The following is a 22,567-nucleotide window of genomic DNA, read 5'->3' on the forward strand; positions in this document are numbered from 1 at the left end:
TTTCTATCGTCGAAACACGGACCATGTTGGGTCCATATCCCCCAACACCTTGGGTCCTAGATATTTTTATGTGGATTATTAAACTGTGATTTTAATAAAACCTGCATCTTGAACATCTCCTTCGCCACAAGTTTTATGCTCTTGTCAGTTTCCAATTTATTTAACTCCCACTTGCTCAAAAGACCATCTTAAGGTGGCAAGTTATCAGTTTGGGCTACTGTTAAATTGAGTATTTTAGCAAAGGGTCCCATTTTATACAATGAGACTCTGTGCTAAAATAACCTGACTTGTGGTAAGATAACCACAGCTATGTTGATTACTTCCCTACAAAGGTACAATAAAGTTCCAGATTTTTCAGATAGGAAATTTTGTAGAATAGGGTCCATAGCAATTACCTGCATATGTGACCATTTAATACAGGAAACTTCAGGAAATATGAAACACCAAGAGCTAAAACCCAAATGTCTATTACTTATTTCACAGTTTACAGAAAAATAAAAACCATTCAAAAAGCAATTCAGTGGTATTGTAAGCATTAAAATAACTCAAGTGGGTTTCAATATACAAGTTTAGACTTCTCCTACTTTGCTGCTTCACAAAATAATTACCTTTCTCTGCCTCCACTCTTTCATATAGAAACATAGAAAAAGACACATAATGACAGATAAAGGCTAAATGGCCCATCCAGTATGCCCATCTGCAGCATTTACTATCTCCTCCTCTCCCTAAGAGATCTCAAGTGCCTGTCCCATGCTTTCTTGAAATCATAGAAACATGACGGCAGATAAAGGCCAAATAGCCCGTCTAGTCTGTCCATCTGCATTATCTCTTTCTCTCTCTGAGAGATCCCAGGCCCTCTCGAATTCAGACACAGTCTCTGTCTCCCCCACCTCTTCTAGGAGACTGTTCCACACATCTACTACCCTTCTGTAAAAAAGTATTTCCTTAGATTACTCCAGAGCCTATCACCTCTTAATTTAATCCTATGCCCCCTCATTGCAGAGCTTCCTTTCAAATGAAAGACTCAACTCATGCACATTTACGTTACGTAGGAATTTAAACATCTGTATCATATCTCCCCTCTCTCGTCTTTCCTCCAAAGCATAGAGATTGAGATCTTTAAGTCTGTCCCCATACGCCTTATGACAAAGACCACACAGCATTTAAGTAGCCTTCCTCTGGATCGCCTCCATCCTTTTTATATCTTTTTGAAGGTGCAGTCTCCAGAATTGTACACAATATTCTAAATGAGGTCTTACCAGTCTTATACAGAGGCATCAATAATACATCCTTCTTCTTACTGGCCATACCTCTCCCTATGCACCCTAGCATCCGTCTAGCTTTCGTAGTCACCTTTTCAACCTGTTTGGTCACCTTAAGATCATCACATACAATCACACCAAAGTCCCGCTCTTCTGTCATGCACGTAAGTTCTTCACCCCTTAAACTATACCATTCCCTCAGGTTTTTGCAGCCCAAATGCATGACCTTGCATTTCTTGGCACTAAATTTTAGCTGCCAAATTTCAGACACAGTCTGTTTCTACCTCCTCTACTGGGAAACTATTCCATGCATCTACCACCCTTTCTTTCATTGTACAGGAAATGGATCTAGGTCACTGTTGAGGATATGTCAAAACCCTCAGCTCAGTGTGCGGCGGCTGGTAAGAAAGCAAATAGAATGTTAGGAGTTATCAGGAAAGGAATGGAAAACAAAGATGAAAATGTTATAATGCCCTTGTATTGCTCTATGGTATGGCCATACCTCGAATACTGTGTGCAGTTCTGGTCACCATATCTCAAAAAAGATATAGCAGAATTAGAAAACATACAGAGAAGGGTGACAAAAATGATAAAAGGAATGGGACAACTTTCCTATGAGGAAAGGCTAAAACAGCTAGGGCTCTTCAGATTGGAGAAGAGATGGCTCAGGGATGATATGATTGAGGTCTATAAAATAATGAGTGGAGTGGAAAGGGTAGATGTGAATAGCTTGTTCACTCTTTCCAAAAATACTAGGACTAGGGGACATGCGATGAAGCTACTAAGTAGTAGATTTAAAACAAACTAGAGAAAATGTTTCTTCATACAACGTTTAATTAAACTTGAATTCGTTGCCGGAGAATGTGATGAAATCAGTTAGCTTAGTGGGGTTTAGAAAAGGTCTGAGAGCCTGAATGTTTAAAGGCACTTAGGTGCTCATGTTGCCTTTATACAAGAATCATAAAATCAGAACCTTTTTGGACTTCTCACATAAGCATCCTGTTATAAACCTATCCTTTTAAGAGTCTGGCAATGAAGTAATGCTGCAAGGCCCAACAAAAGAATACATCACAGGAACACAACCAGAAACTGAAGCCTCACAGATCATCTTGAAGGGCGAATACAAGAGAATTCCTGTGTGCATGTAACATTCAGAATGAGGAAGGAAAGGTACTGTGGAATCTCTCCACATGCGAACCATCACTGGTCACATCACAAGCCCAACCTCAGGCTTTTTCAAAGACCCGTACCTTAAAGGCAGCTTCAGTGATTCCAACATCTTGCAGGCATTCACTAAATCTTCGGGTGAGAGCAACTGTTACAAATGAAAGTATGATTAATGAGAGGACACATTTGAATATCACACACACTTAGATAGGGAATATATAAATTATGATTCACACCAATCCATTTCTTTCTGCTAAAATTGCTAGCACTTCATTCACATTAGCACATTAGTACGCATTCATGCCAAAAAAAAAACCAGCTGGATGATTTACAGTCTACTGATAAATATATATACAGATACTGAAGCTGAAGTGTAATTGGGTTATGCAGCAAATCAATGATTTGGGCCTAGATGCACTAAACAGACCGCTTGGCTCCACTGCAGTCCGATTTTTGGCCAATTCCAAAAGAGCAACTGATGCTCAAACAAGTTTGCATGCAAATGATTTGAGTGGAGGTTCGTCCTAATCCCTGTCCGATCCTACCAATGAATCGCTTTTAGAGCCAGCAGGGAAAGCCCTGAAACAGCAGGAAACCTTTTTTTTTTCTTTTTTAAATGGACACAGATGTTATGCGTGTTACCCATTAAAAAACAAAATAAAATCATGCTGCCTCCCTCCCCTGACCACAGTTGTCACAGCACTCCTCCCTCCGATGTTAGCTGCTCTGCGATAGTGAAGCATTCCCTCCTGCCTCAGCAACTTGGTTGTGCATTCAGGCCATCTGGACACCACCCCCCCTCACGACACTCCTCCATGCTCCCCTGACACCATCCCACCAACAAGACCCCAAATGGCAGCCCTTCTATGGGACGGGCCTTAGGGATCTGAGCCAATCAGGGTCTTAGGCCACCTTCTTAGTACATCCTGGGATGCACTGGGGAGGGGCCTAAGACTCCAATTGGGGGAGTGCTCGGAGGGGAGGGGGGGTCCAGGTGGCTCATATGCTCAACCGGGTTGCTGAGGCAGGAGGGAGTGGGCATCCCTCCTGTCTCTCTGGATGTGTCGCTGTTGTGGGGGTGGCCGTCATTGTTGAGGGGTTTGGGGACCTGCGATTGTCATCGGGGTGCCAGTTCACATTGGTTTTTTTTAATGGGGCAAATATTGTGTGTGTGTGTAACAAATGCACAACATCTGTGTACATTTAAAAAAAAAAAGGTATGATATGTTATAAATATATTAATTTAAGGGCTGAACTATGGGTAAGATAGATAAACGACTGGTCTTGACCAGTCGCTTTTTCGGATCGCTAAGAGTGATCACTTTTTTTTTTTGTGCATCGGGAAACCATGTTAGAGCATCAATCGCTCTGCTAGTTTACATGGCATTTCAATATTAATGACCTTATTTGCATGGCCGGATCAGAGAATGAGTGATCATGCACAAAACCATTTTGTGCATCGGGTCGGTAAATCTGATCGTTGCTAACTGGGCCCCAGAACACAAAAGCAAGTCTACATCTAAATGGCTGAAAAGAAATAACATTAGCCTAGTCAAACCCAATAGAGATGATATGACGGGACCATGAATGTGTCTTAATTAAACCAGTTCTGCAAAGAAGACTGAGTTAAGAATCCTCAACAGTGATGTGAAAGACAAAATATTTGGTTGCAATTATTGATGCTAAAGCAAGTTCAACCAGTTTTAAGTTTAGAGGGCTATTGCTTTTTCACATGAGTGATACGGATTTTGGATAATTTTGTTCCTTAAATAAATGAAGTAATCATTTAAAAACTGTGTTATGTGTTTACTCAAGTTCCCTTTGTCTAATATTAACTTTGTTTAAAGACTGGAAATCATACAGTGTGACCAGTGCTCTTTCTAAAGATTGGCCAGGTATGGGCAAATGTTTCTCATGTGAGCAACAAGTTCTAAACTCCAACAATTTTCTAGATTTGCAAGTATTTTTGTGAGTGATGCTCCTAAAATGTATGAGCAAGTGCTCATGTGCTTTGCTTAGAGGGAACACAGAGTGATATATATGCAATAAGAGTGGAAATCAGGAGGGGGAGGAGAGCTTGTTCACATCACTGTATTCTATTCAAACCTAAGGTTTCTTTTCTAATAAGAGAACCAAGTTGGCAATTTACCTCCATCCCACGAGCTCGATTCACTAGACAGTACACCTCTGTGAGAGACATTATTCCCCCTCGTTCCTGTGCAAACATCAAAAAATCTATTAACATTTAATACAGATCTTCATGATCCATTCAATAAAGTTAACAAGACAAGTGTGTGCCACAATACTGAAACCAAGCAGGAGCATATCTGCTGATGGGAAGGTTTCCAGAAACTCAAGGGGAAAATTATAAAGATTTTGCCTTAATTTACAGACAAGTCATTTGCCTTTTCAAGGGAAAATGTCAAAGCAAAGCTGGACACAGACTTTTATAGCAATAGAAATATAGCTGTGAAATGAGGGATCTATGAAAGACCCACAAGTTCAAAGCGGCTGCACTTATCTACAATTTCTTTTTAACATTTTGTTCAGTAAGTGAAGACATCTTACGCATATATAGAGTGAAATTTAAAACTCTGCCTGATCTTCAAGGTCCTCAAAGGAAGTAGTCCAGAGTACTTGAAGAAAAGGATCTATCTCTACATACCTCCAGGCTCGCTAAGGTCCTCCGTAGAAATAATACCTAACCACTCCCTCTCCAAAGGACATCATTCGATGCAAAACTCACCAACGAGCCTTCCCTGGAGTAGCCGCCACAGTCTGGAATGCACTCCCTGAAAGGCTTCACTTAACACAAGACTAACTGTACTTTAGGAAACAGGTAAAAGCTTGACTCTTCAACCATGCTTTTGATAGAAGAAGTAACTAACTTGATAGACACACACACACACACACACAGGAGTGACACCGACTGCATACAGCAGGACATGTTTATCCACACCTACCCTAGCTGAGAATTCTCAAGCACCATTCTGATCTCATATGCAACTTCATTAAATTAGTTCCCTTATATTCTTACTCCTGCCACTCTATGCTCCATCTTTGCTTACACCCTATGCTGTCTATTAAAATGTTTTACAATGTATTGGATCAACATTGTAATGTAGCATATCATGCTGTACTTTGATTGTAATTTGAATATTTTTACTGCTGCAAATGTCTATTGCTTATGTTTAACTTATCCTTGCTATACAATGCCTTCAAAAAGGTGGTAAATAAATACTAATAAATAAATATGCATAACCTAAGGACTAGACCAGGGGTGTCCAATGTCGGTCCTCGAGGGCCGCAATCCAGTCGGGTTTTCAGGATTTCCCCAATAAATATGCATGAGATCTTTATATATGCTAATAGATCTCATGCATATTCATTGGGGAAATCCTAAAAACCCGACTGGATTGCGGCCCTCAAGGACCGACATTGGACAACCCTGGACTAGACAAATACCCCCGAATTCTGTAAATAGGCACTAAAACTTGTGCGCACAATTCGGGCATATGCCCAAATTAACTGAACAAGACAATTAGGCCAGGATTCTGCAAAGTGCGTCCCAATTGTAGGCAGCTGTAGGCATCCTACAACTGTCTAAAAAACATAAGACAGGTCTGCGAGATATTTGGAGCTTGGAGACGCAGTATAATATCACCTTTTATTTCAATGCCCTCTAATATTGATTTTTGGGAAAATCATATGGAGCAAGATAAATCTTATTCTTGAAGTTCCCATTCCATTAATATATGGAATAATTATGTTTGAAACTTCTATAATGAATAAGAACTCTCTTAAAAAACATAAGGACAAACTCCTTTTGATAATGGCGGGTGTGGCTCTACAAATGATAACTAGAAATTGGAAGCAATGTGATAGGTTAAATTTTCCATTTTGGTGGGAAACGGTATGGACATACTATAGATTTGAAAAAATTCTAGCAGAACATAAGGGCGATACCCAGAAATTTAAAGAAATCTGGGGTCCATTAGATGATTTTGTAACACACATTCAAGGTAACTGAAGTTGTCATAAATTAATCTATTTTACCAGATCTGATATTACAAGTTATACTTCCAGTAAAGGGAGGGAGGGTGGATGGGAGGGTTTATAAGATAGGTTTATTCTAATCAATATTTGTTATATATAAGTGCTTCTATGAGATTAGTTTATTGTATTTGATTGCACTTTCTGTATGTATGTTTTTCAAAATCAATAAAAATAGAACTTAAATAAAAAATATGCTCCCCAGGCAGGCCACCTATATTGAAGGCACCTCCGGGAGCCTAGAGAGGACTGCAAGACTGCCTAAGGCTAGGTGGTAGTCTTAGGTGAACCTAGGCGGCTCTACGCATCTCCCTAGTAGAATGGAAGACGCTTACAATGTAGGCCAGCAAAATGCTGGCCTACATTGTAAGCAGATGTGGCCACTATACTTATCACAGCAAGGGATCTCCCTGCCGCGATAGGTATAGCGACCACCTGATTTCCTCCCCCCCCCACATGGTCAACAGTCTTCTTCTATTTGGCACCTTCTCTTTAAAATAACTTTCGAATCACATATGCCTAAAGCCAAATTTCAAATCTTTTAAAACATTACTAAAAACCCCTTTTTTTCCAATTAGCATTTGAAGAGGAAGAGAGTGTGTGTGTGTGTGTGTGTTAGGCCTTACCTATTTTTTAATTGAGTTCTTCTCCCATTTAATAATGATTTTATTGTAAACTGCTGAGAATTGTTGTAAGCATCAGTGGTATATCAAATTTTAATAAACAAGCATAAACATAAATCTTCCGGTAACTTCAGTCTTGGGGTTGGATTAGGTTTATGGATCTATAGGTCTGTGAGGAATCTATTCCACCCCTCTTCCCCCAGTCCTGGTCCCACTTTTGATTTATTTTGAAGACTTGTCAATAACTTTCTCTTAGCAAAGAAACTGAGAGTCAATATTTGAAGTTCTATAAGCAGGCAAATGCATGCTTTTTAAAGAAAGTGCTTATATAATGTAGTTGTTGGTGAAAGTGATAGATAGTGAGAGAGCTGCATAGTAGTATATTTTGCGATCCACCCTAACATTCTAAGGCTTAATGTAAGCCAAAAGGGAAATATCAAGTTGAATAAATAAGCAAGCCATCAAAGTTTTTTTCTCCTATTTTATCCAGTGGCATTGCTGTCCCTTAATTCAAATACACAATGGAATGTGGGGGTGACATTTCACTTTCTAAATAAATCTAATCAAGGTATTCTTTTCTAAATAATCTTTTCTGACATCATTGCAAAGACCTCAAACTGTGGATTAACATAGAACAGAGCTGAACCTTTACCTCCAGTGGTGTCTGCAGTATTCTCGCAAGCTGTTTTGCCAGTTGCATGTGGTAATGGGTTCCTGAGCCATAGGTTTCTCTGGTGACAGGGTTAGCTATGCCCATGCTTAGCAAGTATGACTTGAATCTAATAGTCTAGTGTAACGAGAAAAGAAATAAAACTTAAAAACACTATACAACCTGAGAAGGAAGAATTCACAAAGGAATTCACTTTATATATCTTTTATCCTTTCTCTCTCATGAGTTGAGGCACCCAGATGTTCAAAGTACAACTGGAGAGCATACAATTGCATATCACATACTGCATACCCAACTTTTCCTTTGGTAGTCCAAATGCATCAGAATAACTTTCAAGTTGAAAATACATTCTTCAAAAATGAAGGCTTTGATTCCATCTGTGCTGGCCTTCACAAGGAATGACAGGAAGATTTATTTTAATGAGATCGTTTGTTAATCTATAAAACCCAAACTTTCATTTACCTCATCTTCTGTGATATCTCCTTGTTTGTCTTTGATTTTATTAGCAATGGATTTGGACAACTCGACCATTTCCTTAGCCTGCCAAAAAAACAAATTGCAAAAGCAATTAGCTAGAACTCTCAACTCCTCATCCATTACTGTGGGAATAACAGAAGGTAAAAGATCCATTTATACAAAGGTGCAGAAATCATACCTTGTCCATTAGGTTACTTAGGTCTTCAAAAGCCTAGGACAAAAAAAAAAAAGAAAGAAAATTGGTATACTTTGAATAAACCAACTATATGGAAAAACACTTTAGACATTCCTCTTTTGGGAGATTCAGAAATATATTCTGTTTGCTTTCTTAAAATACAAATGTGTACACACTGAAAATACTATGCTGGATTCCCATAACAAAGGTATAGCTAATACGTAAAGGGAAACAGGCTGCATCAATGGGAAGAGGTGGTGAAGGTTTTCCGTGGGAACTTTTCTTCTGTCATCACTGCTGTGCCTTATCAGTCGGTGCTGTAGTGGCGCTAGGAAGGTCATAAGTGCCTGGCTAAAGCTTTATTTGGAGTACAAGGGTGAGTTTTGGGTTAAGCTGTCAAATATTTTGTTGCGTCTAGTCAAAGTGATATTACAGATTTAACTGTAGGGAGAGTCTGCGATGGTAAAACAGACTCAAAGAGCTCAGGTTAGAAAAGAGGAGAAATGTTTTACAAGGAATGGCAACTATGAATATATCGAAAGCACTAGCACAAAAAAATAAAGGTTGTAACGTTTTCCTGATCGTACATGATGTATGAAAAAGAAATCACAACACATTTCAAAGGTTTTAAGTCACCCTGGAGACTCAGCTAGCACACTGAGTTTTTGCATAAGTAGATGTTGCTCATGCTATAATAAAAATATTGAATATCTTCTTGTACAGCTCTGAGTAGTGTCATAAAATAATTCCAGGGTTATCCCGCACCCAAGAACACAGGGAAGGTAAGTGATTACACTGCTTATCAACCCAGTCCTCGGGATACACTCAGCCAGTCAGGTTTTCAGGATATCCACAATAAATATGCATAAGACAGAAAAGAGACTTGGGAGTTGTGATCGACAAGTCGATGAAGCTATCCACATGAGAAGCCGTCCACGCAATGTGCAACGGCGGCGAAAAGGGCGAACAGAATGCTAGGAATGATAAAGAAGGGGATCACGAACAGATTGGAGAAGGTTATCATGCCGTTGTACCGGGCTATGGTGCGCTCTCACCTGGAGTACTGTGTCCAGCACTGGTCACCGTACATAAAGAAGGACACAATACTACTCAAAAGGGTCCAGAGAAGAGCAACTAAGATGGTTAAGGGGTGGAGGAGTTGCCATACAGCGAAAGATTAGAGAAACTGGGCCTCTTCTCCCTCGAACAGAGGAGATTGAGAGGGGACATGATAGAAACATTCAAGGTACTGAAGGGAATAGACTTGGTAGATAAGGACAGGTTGTTCACCCTCTCTAAAATTGAAAGGGGATAGATTCCGTACGAACATAAGGAAGTTCTTCTTCACCCAGAGAGTGGTAGAAAACTGGAACACTCTTCCAGAGTCTGTCATAGGGGAGAACACCCTCCAGGGATTCAAGACAAAATTAGACAAGTTCCTGCAGAACCAGAACGTACGCAGGTAGGGCTAGTCTTAGTTAGGTCGCTGGTCTTTGACCAGAGGGCCGCCGCGTGAGTGGACTGCTGGGTACGATGGACCACCAGTCTGACCCAGATGCGGCAATTCTTATGTTCTTATGTATAATTAAGAGAAGTGAATGCAAATCTCTGTCATGCATATTTGTTGCAGATATTCAGAAAGCTAGACTGGCTGGGTGTACCCTGAGGACTATTGAGAAGCACTGACTTAGAACTGTACCACTGTTTCCAGACGATCATGCTTAATTCCATTTCAGGATAACTTTGCTGACAGTTTATCTCTCTGGTTTCTGAAGGGATAAATAAAGGGTACATTTATTTTCTGGAAATAGTGTCTACTGACAGAATTAAATTAAGAGTCATACAATGCTTGCACTGACAGCTCTTTACCTTCAGCACTGCCCCTATATTTGAAAGTCTTTTGTTTTTCCTATCCCACCCTCACAACATGCACACATTTTGAAGAGAATTTTCCAACTCAAATTGCAGTCAGCCCCCACACAGGGATGAATTATCACTAAGACATAATTTACAAACAGTGTTGTGCTAGCCCCATTAGCGCACATATTCCTTAGAGCCTATTTTATAAAACGGGTGGTAAATGCATACTGTTAGAAAATGACCTCCCCCCCAAACTATCCAGCAGCCAGTTATTTATAGCCAGTTTACAAAGAAAAAACTTTATCATTATTTCAGGTTCTCTTTGATACTACTCTTTTAACCCTTTCAGGACCAAGGGACATATTTGTCCCATAACTTTAAAATCCTATAAATTTTGATTGGGATAGTCTACAGTTCTAAATTTGATATGTACGGATTCCATATGATACTGCCTTTATGTAAACAAACTGGTTCCGACATTCATTCATTAGCGTCGTTGCCAGATTGACGAGAAGATTCACTTGCCACACTGTCCATAAGCCAGAAGTGTGAGTTTTTAAAAAAAAATAATAATATTTCACAAAAAAAATCAATTTTTTGGCATCTGCAAGCCCTTTTTACAATAAAAATGTCGTCAAAACCACAAAAATTGGCCTACGATCCTTATGGTCCTGAAAGGGTTAACTAATGCCCTTAAACTATCTTAAATGTTTTTATCTTTTTAAATAAACCTACCCTAGAGAATGACACAGTGACAGAATTTGTCCAAGTCCCCATGGATAACTGCGGGAAACCATCCCATGTCATTCTTTAGTGCCTATCTCAAACTTAGTTCTTCTACACCAGCATTCTTTAATGCAAGCCTTGAGGGTCAGTGGTTTTGCCCATTCATACTCCGATTCTTCCCTCACTCCTTAAAGAATGACACGAGAATGGTTTCCCGCGGTTATCTGTGGAGACGGAGATGGTGACAAATTCTGTCAACATGTCATTCTCTACTCAGCTTCATATGATCGCCAGCCAACAGTGGAAGTTTGTGTGTGAGCTGCCTGTTTTGCAGCCTCTCAGCTACTTGGAATTTTGTGGCAAGTGCTATTTTTTTTTTTAATAAATCTTTATTAAGTTTTCAAAACTAACATAAGTGCACAATATACATACATATATTAATAATCATAATAAGCACTTATAAACAATCAATAGAAATACAGAAAAAATAAAACCCCTCTCTCATCCAACACATTCATCAAGAAATAAAACCAGACAAAAGAAATACTCCCCCCACCCTCACCCCTGGATGTGTGTATACTAAAACACCGGAAAATAAAAAACACAGCTATAACAAAGCCACAAAAGACGTCAATCTATCCTAAACTAATTTGAATAACTTATTATGCCCCAGCATGTCAGCATTCATCTTCTCATACTTGTAACATAAACATAATTTCTCCCGCCAAAAAGTATAACTAAGGCGATCCCAATTTTTCCAATTACGAGTCACCATTTGCATTGCTACCCCGGTCATAATTAGGAAAAGCTGGCATTTTTTGTGGTTAGTGCTGTTTTTAGTATTTTCCTGTTCTTCTTGCTGTACTTGCCATTTTTTTAACTCAGGCTAGGATTTGAGTACAATTTTGGCAAGCTTGTTTTTACTTGTTTCAAACAGTTTATTTCCAGTCATAACTGCTGCTTGTGTACAGCTGCTTGTTTGCTGGAATTCTGCTTTGGCAAAGTCCTCGTACACGCTTTTACGTTTAACTTTGTTCTTTAGTTTAGTTTATTATCATTTCTAGCCTACCTTTATCCAAGGCGGATTACAGGATAAATGTACACAATAAATTAGTTAAAAGTACATAGACAACAATTACCCTCAGGGCTCCAGTGCTGCTTTAATTTTTTCCTTGAGACTCTAGTGCTACTTTAACGGTTAGCCAGACATCTCACTGTCAAATTTTTAGGTTTAAATTAGTTTATGCATACTCTGGGACTTTTGGCCAGTAGTTTCCATTACTTTCTTTTGAATTAGTCAGATTATAACAACATTCAGTTAGCTTTGGATGTTTTAAAGTTTTCTGAATGTTTTCCTCAAGATCATTCTTTGTACTTTTTTACATTATAGTGTAGTGTGCTTTTTTTATTTTTATATATTTTATTAACATTTGTTACATCAATAACAAAAATCAGGAAAAGAAAATTTAAAATTTCAACAATTTCAAAGAAACAATTTAAAATTCAAAATTAAGACTTAAGCCAAGTCCACATTATGTAGTGTGCTTTTAATTCACATTATAAATATGTGGAGGGGCAAAATAAAAAAAACCGTCTAAGTCTCCTTTTGGCCTAAGTCCCTAAACGTTCAACACAGAAGCAGGGAAAGTGTCCATAACCAAAACATACGTCCATGTTTTGATTATGGCCTTCCTCTGCCTAAACGCCCAATCTCCACTACGTCTAAAAGTACCCCCACAGCACGTCTACACTTTTTAACCATAATGAAACAAAAACATGCCTAGGCCACAAACGTCCAACAGAAGGGCTTTTAGGCGAAGGAGGAGCCAGTCCTTCGCCTAAAAGCTGGATTCTGTAACCGGTGTCTGTCAAAAACAACACAAGCCCTCTTGCCCCGTTGAAGCCGCGACCCCCCCCCCCTCCCGATAACATCGGGGCAAGAGGGAGCTCAAGCCTTCTTGCCCCTCCGACTCCCTGACTCGTTCGGGCCAGGAGAGAGCCCAAGCTCTCCTGGCCCAGGAGACCCCCCCCCCAACGTTACTGTACGGGCCAGGAGGGAGCCCAAGCCCTCCTGGCCCAGGCGACCCCCCCTACCCCCACCCCGCACTACATTACGGGCAAGAGGGATCCCAGGCCCTCCTGCCCTCGACGCAAACCCCCCTTCCCCCAACGACCGACCCCCCCAAGAACCTCCGACCGCCCCCCCAGCCGACCCGCGACACCGGTTACAGAATCCAGCTTTTAGGCGAAGGACTGGCTCCTCCTTTGCCTAAAAGCCCTTCTGTTGGACGTTTGGGGCTTAGGCGTTTTTTTGGTTCATTATGGCCTAAAAGTGTAGACGTCGTGGGGGTGTACTTGTAGACGTAGTGGTGATCTGGGCGTTTAGTAGAGGCAGGCCATAATCAAAACAAGGATGTTTGTTTTGGTTATGGACACTTTCCCTGCTTCTGCTTTGAACGTTTAAGGACTTAGGCCAAAAAGGGACTTAGATGTTTTTTTTTTATTATGCCCCTTCACGTTTTTTTGTTCTTCAGTCAATATTCAATGTAAATGTTTTCTGGGCATGATATCAGGATTTTGGAATAAGTTGTATAAATGAATAAAGAATTAAAAAAAAAATGCACTTGTAAGTTGTAAAAATGAATAAAGAATCTTTTTTTTTTTTTTTAAAGATTTTGGAATAACCTGTTTCACGAGCTAAAGGAAGTGGGAAATTATTTGTATTTTCACTGTCAACTGAAAACTTGGTTTTTTTCCCCTACTTTTTGCTGCTCAGGTTAATGCAAAGGCACTGGAAGTGTTATCTTAGTAGCTGCAGTTTTCTTTGGATTAACTGTTTTTTTAAAATTGTATTTCATCTTGTGTTTTATTGATTTTCATTTTGTATTTTGAATATGATTTTCAGCCTCTTTTACAAGGCCGCGCTAGCGGCTGCCCTGCGCTAATGGCCCCAAAGCCCATAGAGATTTAAAGGGCTTTGGGGCTGTTGCCATGCGGCTTTGTGAAAGAGGCAGTTTGTATTTTAAGTTGAAAAATACACCAGTTATTGTAGAGAGGGGGGAGAGTATTATATTTTATTGTTCATTTTAGAAAATAGTGGGATTGGTGGGAGGGGAGAGGGATAAATATATGTATTACACGATATAATGGTAAGAATATCAAGTGATGTTTTCCATGTTGCTGTTTTGATATTTGTACACTTGATGACAGCTTGAAAATGAATAAAGATTTTAAACAGTAAGTTGTATTGTTTCTGTAAACTATATACTGTCAATAAATCCTGAAATTATATTAAATGAATCAGCATGGAAAAACAGCCTAAATATTTAAAAATTCAATATATATCTGAACTTGTCTGCAGAAATATCTTTTTTTTCATATTATACAGTTAAAACTGCTAATAAATCACTCTAAAGTGAAGACAAAATATGTTCAAAAAGAAATATCAAAGCAATAATGAACACAAAATGATAAAGGTGTTAACTATGGAAGGGAAAAGACCTCAAATGTCCCCGTGCCCAAAGCTCATTGTTGCCCATTGAGCATTTTTTGGTTTGAACAGCTTGATTTTTTTCTTAATTAGTCTTCTTGTATGTCTCCCATTTTGCTTTGGAAGTTTCTTTAAATGCAGCATTCTGATTGTTGTGCTTGCAAGAAGAAGAGCTTTTTGTGCATTTTGTGATTTTACACATGATTACTTAAATATTTTTTTCACTTAAGCACTTTCACATATATAACACAAAGGAGAGGTTTTTGACCCATGATAATACCCTTGTTCCCTGATGTGCCCTTGAATTAAGCCATGAGCTTTGGGCATGGGGACATTTGAGGTCTTTTCCCCCTCCATAGTTAACACCTTTATCATTTTGTATTCATTATTGCCAGTGGCGTACCTAGGGTATGTGGCACCCGGGGCCCATCATTTTTTGACACCCCCCCATGTAAAAAAAATATTTTTTGTAATGACCATGAAACGGAATAAATGGTCAGAATAGAAACAGGCAGTGAAAATTTTCTTATATTCCAAACATAACATAACATAAATTATGTCTGAATTGTCATGACATCAGAAGTACATATGGAGTAGTTGCAGGTGATGCTTGGGACAGTTCTGATTGTGTTAGTTCGGTTTTATGTGTTTTTTGAATAGAAGGGTTTTTATTTCTTTTTGAAGGTTTTGCAGTATGTGGTCGATGTCAATTGGTTGTAGGGTTGGGGGTCGAGTGTTGCAGCTCGAATGGCTAGGAGGTTGTCGAACAGTTTTTTTCTTTTGACGTTTTTGGTTGGAGGGTGTGTGAATGGTGCGTGAGTTCTCCTATGTCTGTTTGAAGTGGATTGAATTATTTAGCTGAAGAAATTAGTTACCCCCTCATCCCACACACATTAATTCTCTTCCATTTTTGTTCCCATTATAAAAAACACTGATAAGTTCCCAGAAAAAAAATACATTAAAATAAGAAGTGAAAACAAAGGCCCCTACAGATGAGAACATAACATAAGAATAGCCTAACTGGGTCAGACCAATGGTCCATCATGCCCAGTAGCCCATTCTCATGGTAGCCAATCCAGGACACTAATACCTGGTCAAAACCCAAAGAGTAGCAACATTCCATGCTACCGATCCAGGGCAAGCAGACACTTCCCTCATATCTTAATAACAGATTAGGGACTTTTCCTCCAGGAATTTGTCCAAATCTTTCTTAAAACCAGCTACACTATTTGCTTTTACCATAACTTCTGGCCACTTCATTTTTAAGTTTAGATCTTTCCTTTCAAACAGAGACCTTGCTAGATGTCAAATACAGCACAAGGTAACTTCACATGGACTTAGCTGTGCAGGAAATGTGAATCTCCTCATACACCCACCATATAGTGCAAAAATGTGCAAAGGTCTGTTTTTTTCTTTCGATCACTACATAGCCTAATGCCACACAAGCAGCGCTGTTACAAACATATTCTGTAGGTCAATGCTAAGGATAACAAAGTTTCCTTCCTTGGACCAGAAGGAGATACTGATAAACCACTGGAAGAGATCCCAACACAACACCCAAAGACCCACTCAGTGTGTGAACCAGTTGAGTGGAGTGGACTAACTGGTGGGTGGAAATGGGCCCGGTTTTGCTCAGCAGAATTTCCCAGACCACCTCTTCCTCTCAACACATTGACACGCTGCCACCACCACCACTAGAAACACCTCACTGGGTAGGCCAGCTATGCTATAAACTTTATAAAACACATTATTATATTTTCTTATAAAGCACATATTTTAACTGAACTCTCTGACATCCTCAGCCTTTCCATTCACAAAAATAGAAGGAAGAAAAGTTCCCATTTCCTGCTGTTTCATGTCCCCGGCCTATACAATATTTTTTTTCTGCAGACCCTTCAAAAGTCTGACCAAATCCTCGTTTCACTTGCATTATAAAGTACTGAGGATGCCATCTCTCCCCAATCCCAGGTCCTAAAGTCTAAGACAGTAGCGCAAACTAATGCTGCCAGATTCAGGAAAAAAATTTCAATTCGATTCAGCCTATTGAATTGGTTTTTCAATTCGATTTTCCTGCCCAGTTGGGTGATTTTTTTCAAAACTCCTGGTGGGTTTTATAGCTTTTTCACCCCCTTTGGCTTCTCCTAACCACACTGGCGCTGTGGTGTAAATAAAATAAAGAAACAAAAAGGACTTTTCCTCTCTCTGTTAAATCCTAGCTCACGTTTGCAGTCCAACACCAGCTCTGTCAGGATACACATTTCAAATCTGACATATTATAATCACAAAACAGAAAATAAGATTAATTTTTCTACCTTTTGTTGTCTGGTTATATTTCAAATCTTGTTGGTCCAAGGCTCTGGTTTTCTTCTGATAACTTGCTTGCCAGGGTCTCCTTCTTTCTTCTTTCTGCGTGCTAACCATCCATCTGCCAACTCTGTCCTCCCTTTCCATTTCCCTTCCCTCCCCAGGAAGTCTGGTATCTTTCCTTTTTTTCATCTCCCTCCACAGATCCACCTTTTCTTAACTACCCTTTCATCCGGCATCTCTCCCTCCTTCCCCCACCATCCCAGAGTCCACCATCTCTCCCTTTCTTTTCCCAATTACCCTCCTATCCAGTATCTCTATCCCTCCTCCACACCATCCCCTGTGTCCAATTTCTCTCCCTTTCAGTTCCTTCTCTCCCTAAATCCCATGGTCCATCATTTCTCTCCCTCTCCTCTATTTTCAGACCCATTATTTCTTCATCCCCCCCCCAAAGTTTGGCATATGCACGTCTCTTTGAACACCCCCTTCCCTCCGTGTACCTCTAAACCAGGGTCCCCCCCAAAGGCCTGTCCCCCCTTAAAGGTCTGCCTGTCCCCCCTTGAAGGCCTGCACCCCCCTTGAAGGCCTGTCCCACCCCCTTGTAGGCCTGTCCCCCCCCCTTGAAGGCCTGTCCCTCCCCCTTGAAGACCTGCCTGCCTGTCCCCCCTTGAAGGCCTGTCCCCCCCCTTGAAGGTCTGCACCCCCCCAAAGGCCTGCACTCCCCTGAAGACCTGTCCCCCCCTTGAAGGCCTGTCCCACCCCCTTGTAGGCCTGTCCCCCCCTTGTAGGCCTGTCCCCCCCTTGAAGGCCTGCCCCCCCCTTGAAGGCCTGTCCCCCCCTTGAAGGCCTGCACCCCCCGAAGTCCTGCACCCCCCCTGAAGGCCTGCACCCCCTGAAGGCCTGTCCCACCCCCTTGTAGGCCTGCCCACCCCCTTGTAGACCTGTCCCCCCTTGTAGACCTTCCTGACCCCCCCTTGAAGGCCTGTCCCTCCCCCTTGAAGGTATGCACCCCCCCCGAAGGCCTGTCCCCCCCCCCTTGAAGGCCTGCCTGCCTGTTACCCCCCTCCCCCTTGAATGCCTGCCTGCCTGCCCACTCGCCCCACTCCGAAGGACCGCTCGTCCCCCTGGCCTCCCCGCACCACCTATGAAGCAGCACTACCTATGCTCCCGGCCTTGCCGTTCAGTCCCCACCACCACCACCACCCCCGAAGGACCGCTCGCCCCACTGACCTTCCTGCACTACCTATGAAGCAGCCGCAGCAGAATTGCGACGTCAGCTATCCCTGCGCTGCTTAGGCGCTGCTTCCTGCGCCGCGTTCCCGCCCCTCCTCTGATGTCAGAGGAGGGGGCGGGACCGCGGCGCAGGAAGTAGCGCCCAAGCAGCTCAGGGATAGCTGACCTCGCGATCCTGCTGCTTGCTGCTTCACAGGTGGTGCAGGAAGGTCAGTGGGGCGAGCGGTCCTTCGGGGGTGTGGGGGGACTGAACGGCCAGGCCGGGAGCACCCCTTCAGGGCTGGCACCCCGGGGCGGACCGCCCCTCTTGTGAGCCCACCGGGACAGATAAGGAAATTGCTTGAAGTATCTGTATGTAAACTGCTTTGAGTGTGGTTGTTTAACTACAAAAAGGTGGTACAGTGGTACCTTGGTTTATGAGCATAATTCGTTCCAGAAGCATGCTTGTAAGCCAAAGCACTCGTATATCAAAGCAAAGTTCCCCATAGGCCATAATGTAAACCCAGACGATTCGTTCCACAACCAAGGTTTGCTATGGTGGCCCAGGGAAAGGTACCTGCCTGTGGGTGCCGCAGTCCCTTCTGCGGGGTGGCTTCCTTCAGGGTCCCCGTGCGGCTGCTTTCCTGCTTCAGGCGATGCCTTTGCCGTCCGCCAGCACCTCCCTATTCAAGCCAGCCGCCATCCTGTGCAAGCATGCGCACGACCTCTCAGCTCCCGAGCCAAGCCAGCCGCTGCCCCAAAAACGCGTGCGCCACATGCAAGCATGCACAACGTCCCACACTCATCGACATTGTACATGTTTGCATGTGGCGCGTGCGTTGTCGAGGCGGCGGCTGGCTTGCCTCGGGAGCTGACAGCTCGTGTACATGATTGCACAGGATGGCGGCCGGCTTGGATCGGGAGCTGAGAGGTGCTGGCGGACGGCAGAGGCATTGCCCGAAGCGGGAGGGCAGCTGCACGGGGACCCCGAGGGAAGGAAGCCACCCCGCTGAAGGGGCTGTGGCACCCACAGGCAGGTACCCACCCCTGGGCCCCCATAGCTGAGAGCTTATTTAGCGAGTCAACATTCGGTTTGCTAGTCACAAATTTAGCAAATGTTTTGCTTGTCTTGCAAAACACTCGCAAACCGAGGTTTGACTGTATACAACTTCCAGTCCCTTTCCCTTTTTACCTCCCAGCTGGTATGAACTTTCTAACAGCCAGATTGACCGTTGTAGCTCTCTAAGTTATATGGGTAGATCCTTTGAAAAGTGATTTCATAGCTGTTACATGCAATTGTCATGAAACTTGAGATAGTCACAGGTCATGAAACAAAACCTCACCTTCAATGTAGGTAATTTTCCTTGGGTAGAAGCATAAGGGATCAAAACACTACAGTACACCAAAATCAAGGTAGAATGTGAAATAACCTGGATAGGATTTTATTATTTATACTGGATTTCAGCAAGATGATTGTTGTAGGATCATGAAATAAGTCATGATCCTGATCTAAGAATTCTCTCTAGATTTGGGAAGGAATAATGGCTGGTGAATCACGATCCTAATTTTTCACCTAACCTCTGCGCAAAACACTGCCAAAGATTTAAGCCGAGGGGGGTCCTCTTAGAAACTTCTCAGCTCATGCATTAGAGGTGATAACTGGATTAAGCATTATGGCCTTTTTCTGGGATACACCATCTGAAGAAAAATCAGATCACCCTAAAATGCATGTTGTGTGTACTTCTGTTCACAATGGGCTCTCTGGGCAAATTTGGATACAAAGGGCAGTATACACACACACCTAACAGGAACTTCCTCAGACAAACAAAAGCTTAACCAGCTGGATTCTTATCAGCAACATCCAGCAGATGCAGGAAACTCTCCCTTGGGAGTCAGGCACCAGGTCCTAAATTAGGCACTAACAGCATTCCCAGTAAAAGCAAAGGGAAAAAAAAAAGTCACGGTGCAACTAGTATTTCCCATTTGCCTTTGAACATACATATACACAAGGAGAGTTCTTTTGCTCTTTTAAAGGATATTAAAAAAGAAAGATCAGACAAATATTACTTGAAGTTCATCCAATTAACACTGCTCTTAAGCTTTAATGATAAACAATAGTCTGGGGATATAATGCTGCTATGTGCAAAGAAAAGCAGATACACTATAAAAGAGAGAACTGAAGGAGATCTGAACTGCTCAATTTCCTGGGATTTCTCATCTTTCATAAGCCCTTTTTGCCATTGCTGGACATAGGGAGAATGACAGCGGTGTACCGCCAGGGGCGGAGAATAAGAGCAAGACAGAACAGCAGCAGCAAACAGCTGGGGAGGGGCCCAAGAGAGGGCAAAGGCAATGTACAGCCAGAGGGAGGGCCCAAGAAACAAAGGACAACGGTGGTGCACTGCTTGGATAGGGAGGGCAAGAGAACAGCGGTAGTACACAAACAGGAAGGATGGCCCAAAAGTGAGAGAGCAGCAGTGGGGGAGGACAACGGCAGAGTTCAGCCAGAGGGAGGGCTCAAGAGACAGAAAGGACAACAGTAGCATACAGCTTGGGCAACAAGAGAGGAGAACAGCAAGGTAGAGAGGGAGGATCTAAGAGCAAAAGAGGTCAACCTGGTAAACAACCGGGGCAGGGGGGCAGGAGCAAGTAAAGGAAAGGATTGGAAATTATCAGGTAAGACAGAATTTTACCTTCCTTGTTGTCTGGGGCCATACTATTCTGAACGAGTAGGATGCACCCAAGCAAAACTACTGGGCAGGGGAAGACAAAGAGTGGGCTTTAGGGGGAAATGATGGCTCTGTGAAACTCTGAGCAGGTCCCAGTTAGCATGTCTAACCCTTAATGCTCCACAAAGGAGTGGAATGATGACCATGTTGCCACCCTACATATCTCCTATGAAATCCGATCACCATTATTCTACTATCTTACTTGAAATCCAGGGAATGTAAAACTGGAAAAAGTCAAATGGGAGATCAGGCAAGAGTTCATGCTCTAGTTTCTGAAAAGCAACCTCTTGACAAGCCACTTCAGCTACATAATCAGCACATTTAAACAATGTTTTTGGCAAAGCCCCAGCAGACAGCTGCCCTTGAACGCTGAACCCAACTTACCTCAGAAATATTTTTGTCAGTCTCTTTTCTTTTCTCTTCCAGTTTCCTCTCAATGCCCACAATCCCCACAGCTTTTATTCTTCCTGCCTGTGAAGAGAAAAGGCCAGGAAGGAAGTTAGTAATCCCACTCACTGGGTGCAAAACATACGGTCACTTTCTATGAGCGATATAATGTCCTAGCCTCAAACTGCAATACCATTAATTGCTGTCTTTAACTTGTAGCCCTTTCAGATATTCAAGATATTTCGTGCTCAATTACTAATTTTTTTTTAAGGGGGGGGATACAGGGGTTTACTATACCACCTTCAGCAAAGACATCAAAGTGGTTTGCAATCTAAATTTTAATATTAAAAACACTAGAATTAAAGGAAAATTAAAAAAAAAACCATAAAATAGTAAGCTTTAAGAAATATGAATGTGCCATGTTACAAAAGTCCACACAGCAAACACCACTATAAAAAAGTTTCTGTTGGGGCATATTCTTTAACTTTAAATTTTCAACTGCCATATTGTAATACTTGAGTCCCCCCATAGCTGTCACAGCAACTATAGCTTATAACAAGGGGAAGAATTTAGAAGAGCGGCTACCAAAATACAGGTATATGGAGGATGAAATTGTGAATGAAGGTGATACTGGTCATGCAAGATGTGGCAGTTGTCAGTGGTGTGCAAAAACCATTGCAGAGGAGGAATGGGAACCGCCAGGCAGAGATCATTATTAGATCCAGAACATTCAGTGGCGTACCAAGGGGGTGGGGTGGGGCGGTCCGCCCCGGGTGCACGCTCCAAGGGGGTGCACAGCCGGCCGGATCCGGAACCTCCCACACTGCTTTAAACCGCACTTCAGCGCGGCTGTCCTACTTAGAGCAGAGTCGGCAGCCGCGCTGAAGTGAAAAAGGTCTCGCGATGACTGGGAAGAAGTCAGTGACGTCGGGGGGAGGGGGGGACCGGCAGCCGCAGTCATCACGGGATCTTGCCGCAACTAACTGCGTCTGCCGGCCCAGCCCCCTCCGACATCACTTACCTCTTCCATCGGAGCAGAAGCAGTCATCGCGGAACCTTTGGGACAGAGAAAGAAAGGAGGTCAGGGTGGCATGAAAGGGTGTGGAGGGTGACAAAGGGGGGTCAGAGTGTTATGGAAACATGGTGAAGGGTGACAAAGGGGGGTGAGGGTGCTATGGAAACACGGTAAAGGGTGACAAAGGGGGGTCAGGGTGCTATGGAAACACGATAAAGGGTGACAAAGGGGGGTCAGGGTGCTATGGAAACACGATAAAGGGTGACAAAGGGGGGTCAGGGTGTTGTGGAAACACAGTAAAGGGTGACAAAGGGGGGTCATGGTGCTATGGAAACACAGTAAAGGATGACAAAGGGGGGTCAGGGTGCTATGGAAACATGATGAAGGGTGACAAAGGGGGGTCAGGGTGCTATGGAA

At 42.4% G+C, this 22,567-nt stretch overlaps 1 protein-coding gene across 1 annotated transcript in view; it reads right to left on the minus strand.

Moving 5' to 3' along the window:
* VPS36 (vacuolar protein sorting 36 homolog) overlaps nucleotides 1-22,567 on the minus strand; it is a 70,510-nt gene that overhangs the window by 15,319 nt on the left and 32,624 nt on the right. Inside the window, exons 6-11 of the mRNA XM_033948876.1 lie at nucleotides 21,133-21,219; nucleotides 8,431-8,463; nucleotides 8,238-8,315; nucleotides 7,758-7,892; nucleotides 4,579-4,644; nucleotides 2,513-2,577 (exon numbers count right to left, since the gene is read on the minus strand). Coding sequence (XP_033804767.1) covers nucleotides 2,513-2,577; nucleotides 4,579-4,644; nucleotides 7,758-7,892; nucleotides 8,238-8,315; nucleotides 8,431-8,463; nucleotides 21,133-21,219 — 464 coding nt within the window. The remainder of the gene's footprint in view (nucleotides 1-2,512; nucleotides 2,578-4,578; nucleotides 4,645-7,757; nucleotides 7,893-8,237; nucleotides 8,316-8,430; nucleotides 8,464-21,132; nucleotides 21,220-22,567) is intronic.

Source organism: Geotrypetes seraphini, chromosome 6 (genome assembly GCF_902459505.1).
Source record: "Geotrypetes seraphini chromosome 6, aGeoSer1.1, whole genome shotgun sequence".
NCBI lineage: Eukaryota > Metazoa > Chordata > Amphibia > Gymnophiona > Dermophiidae > Geotrypetes > Geotrypetes seraphini.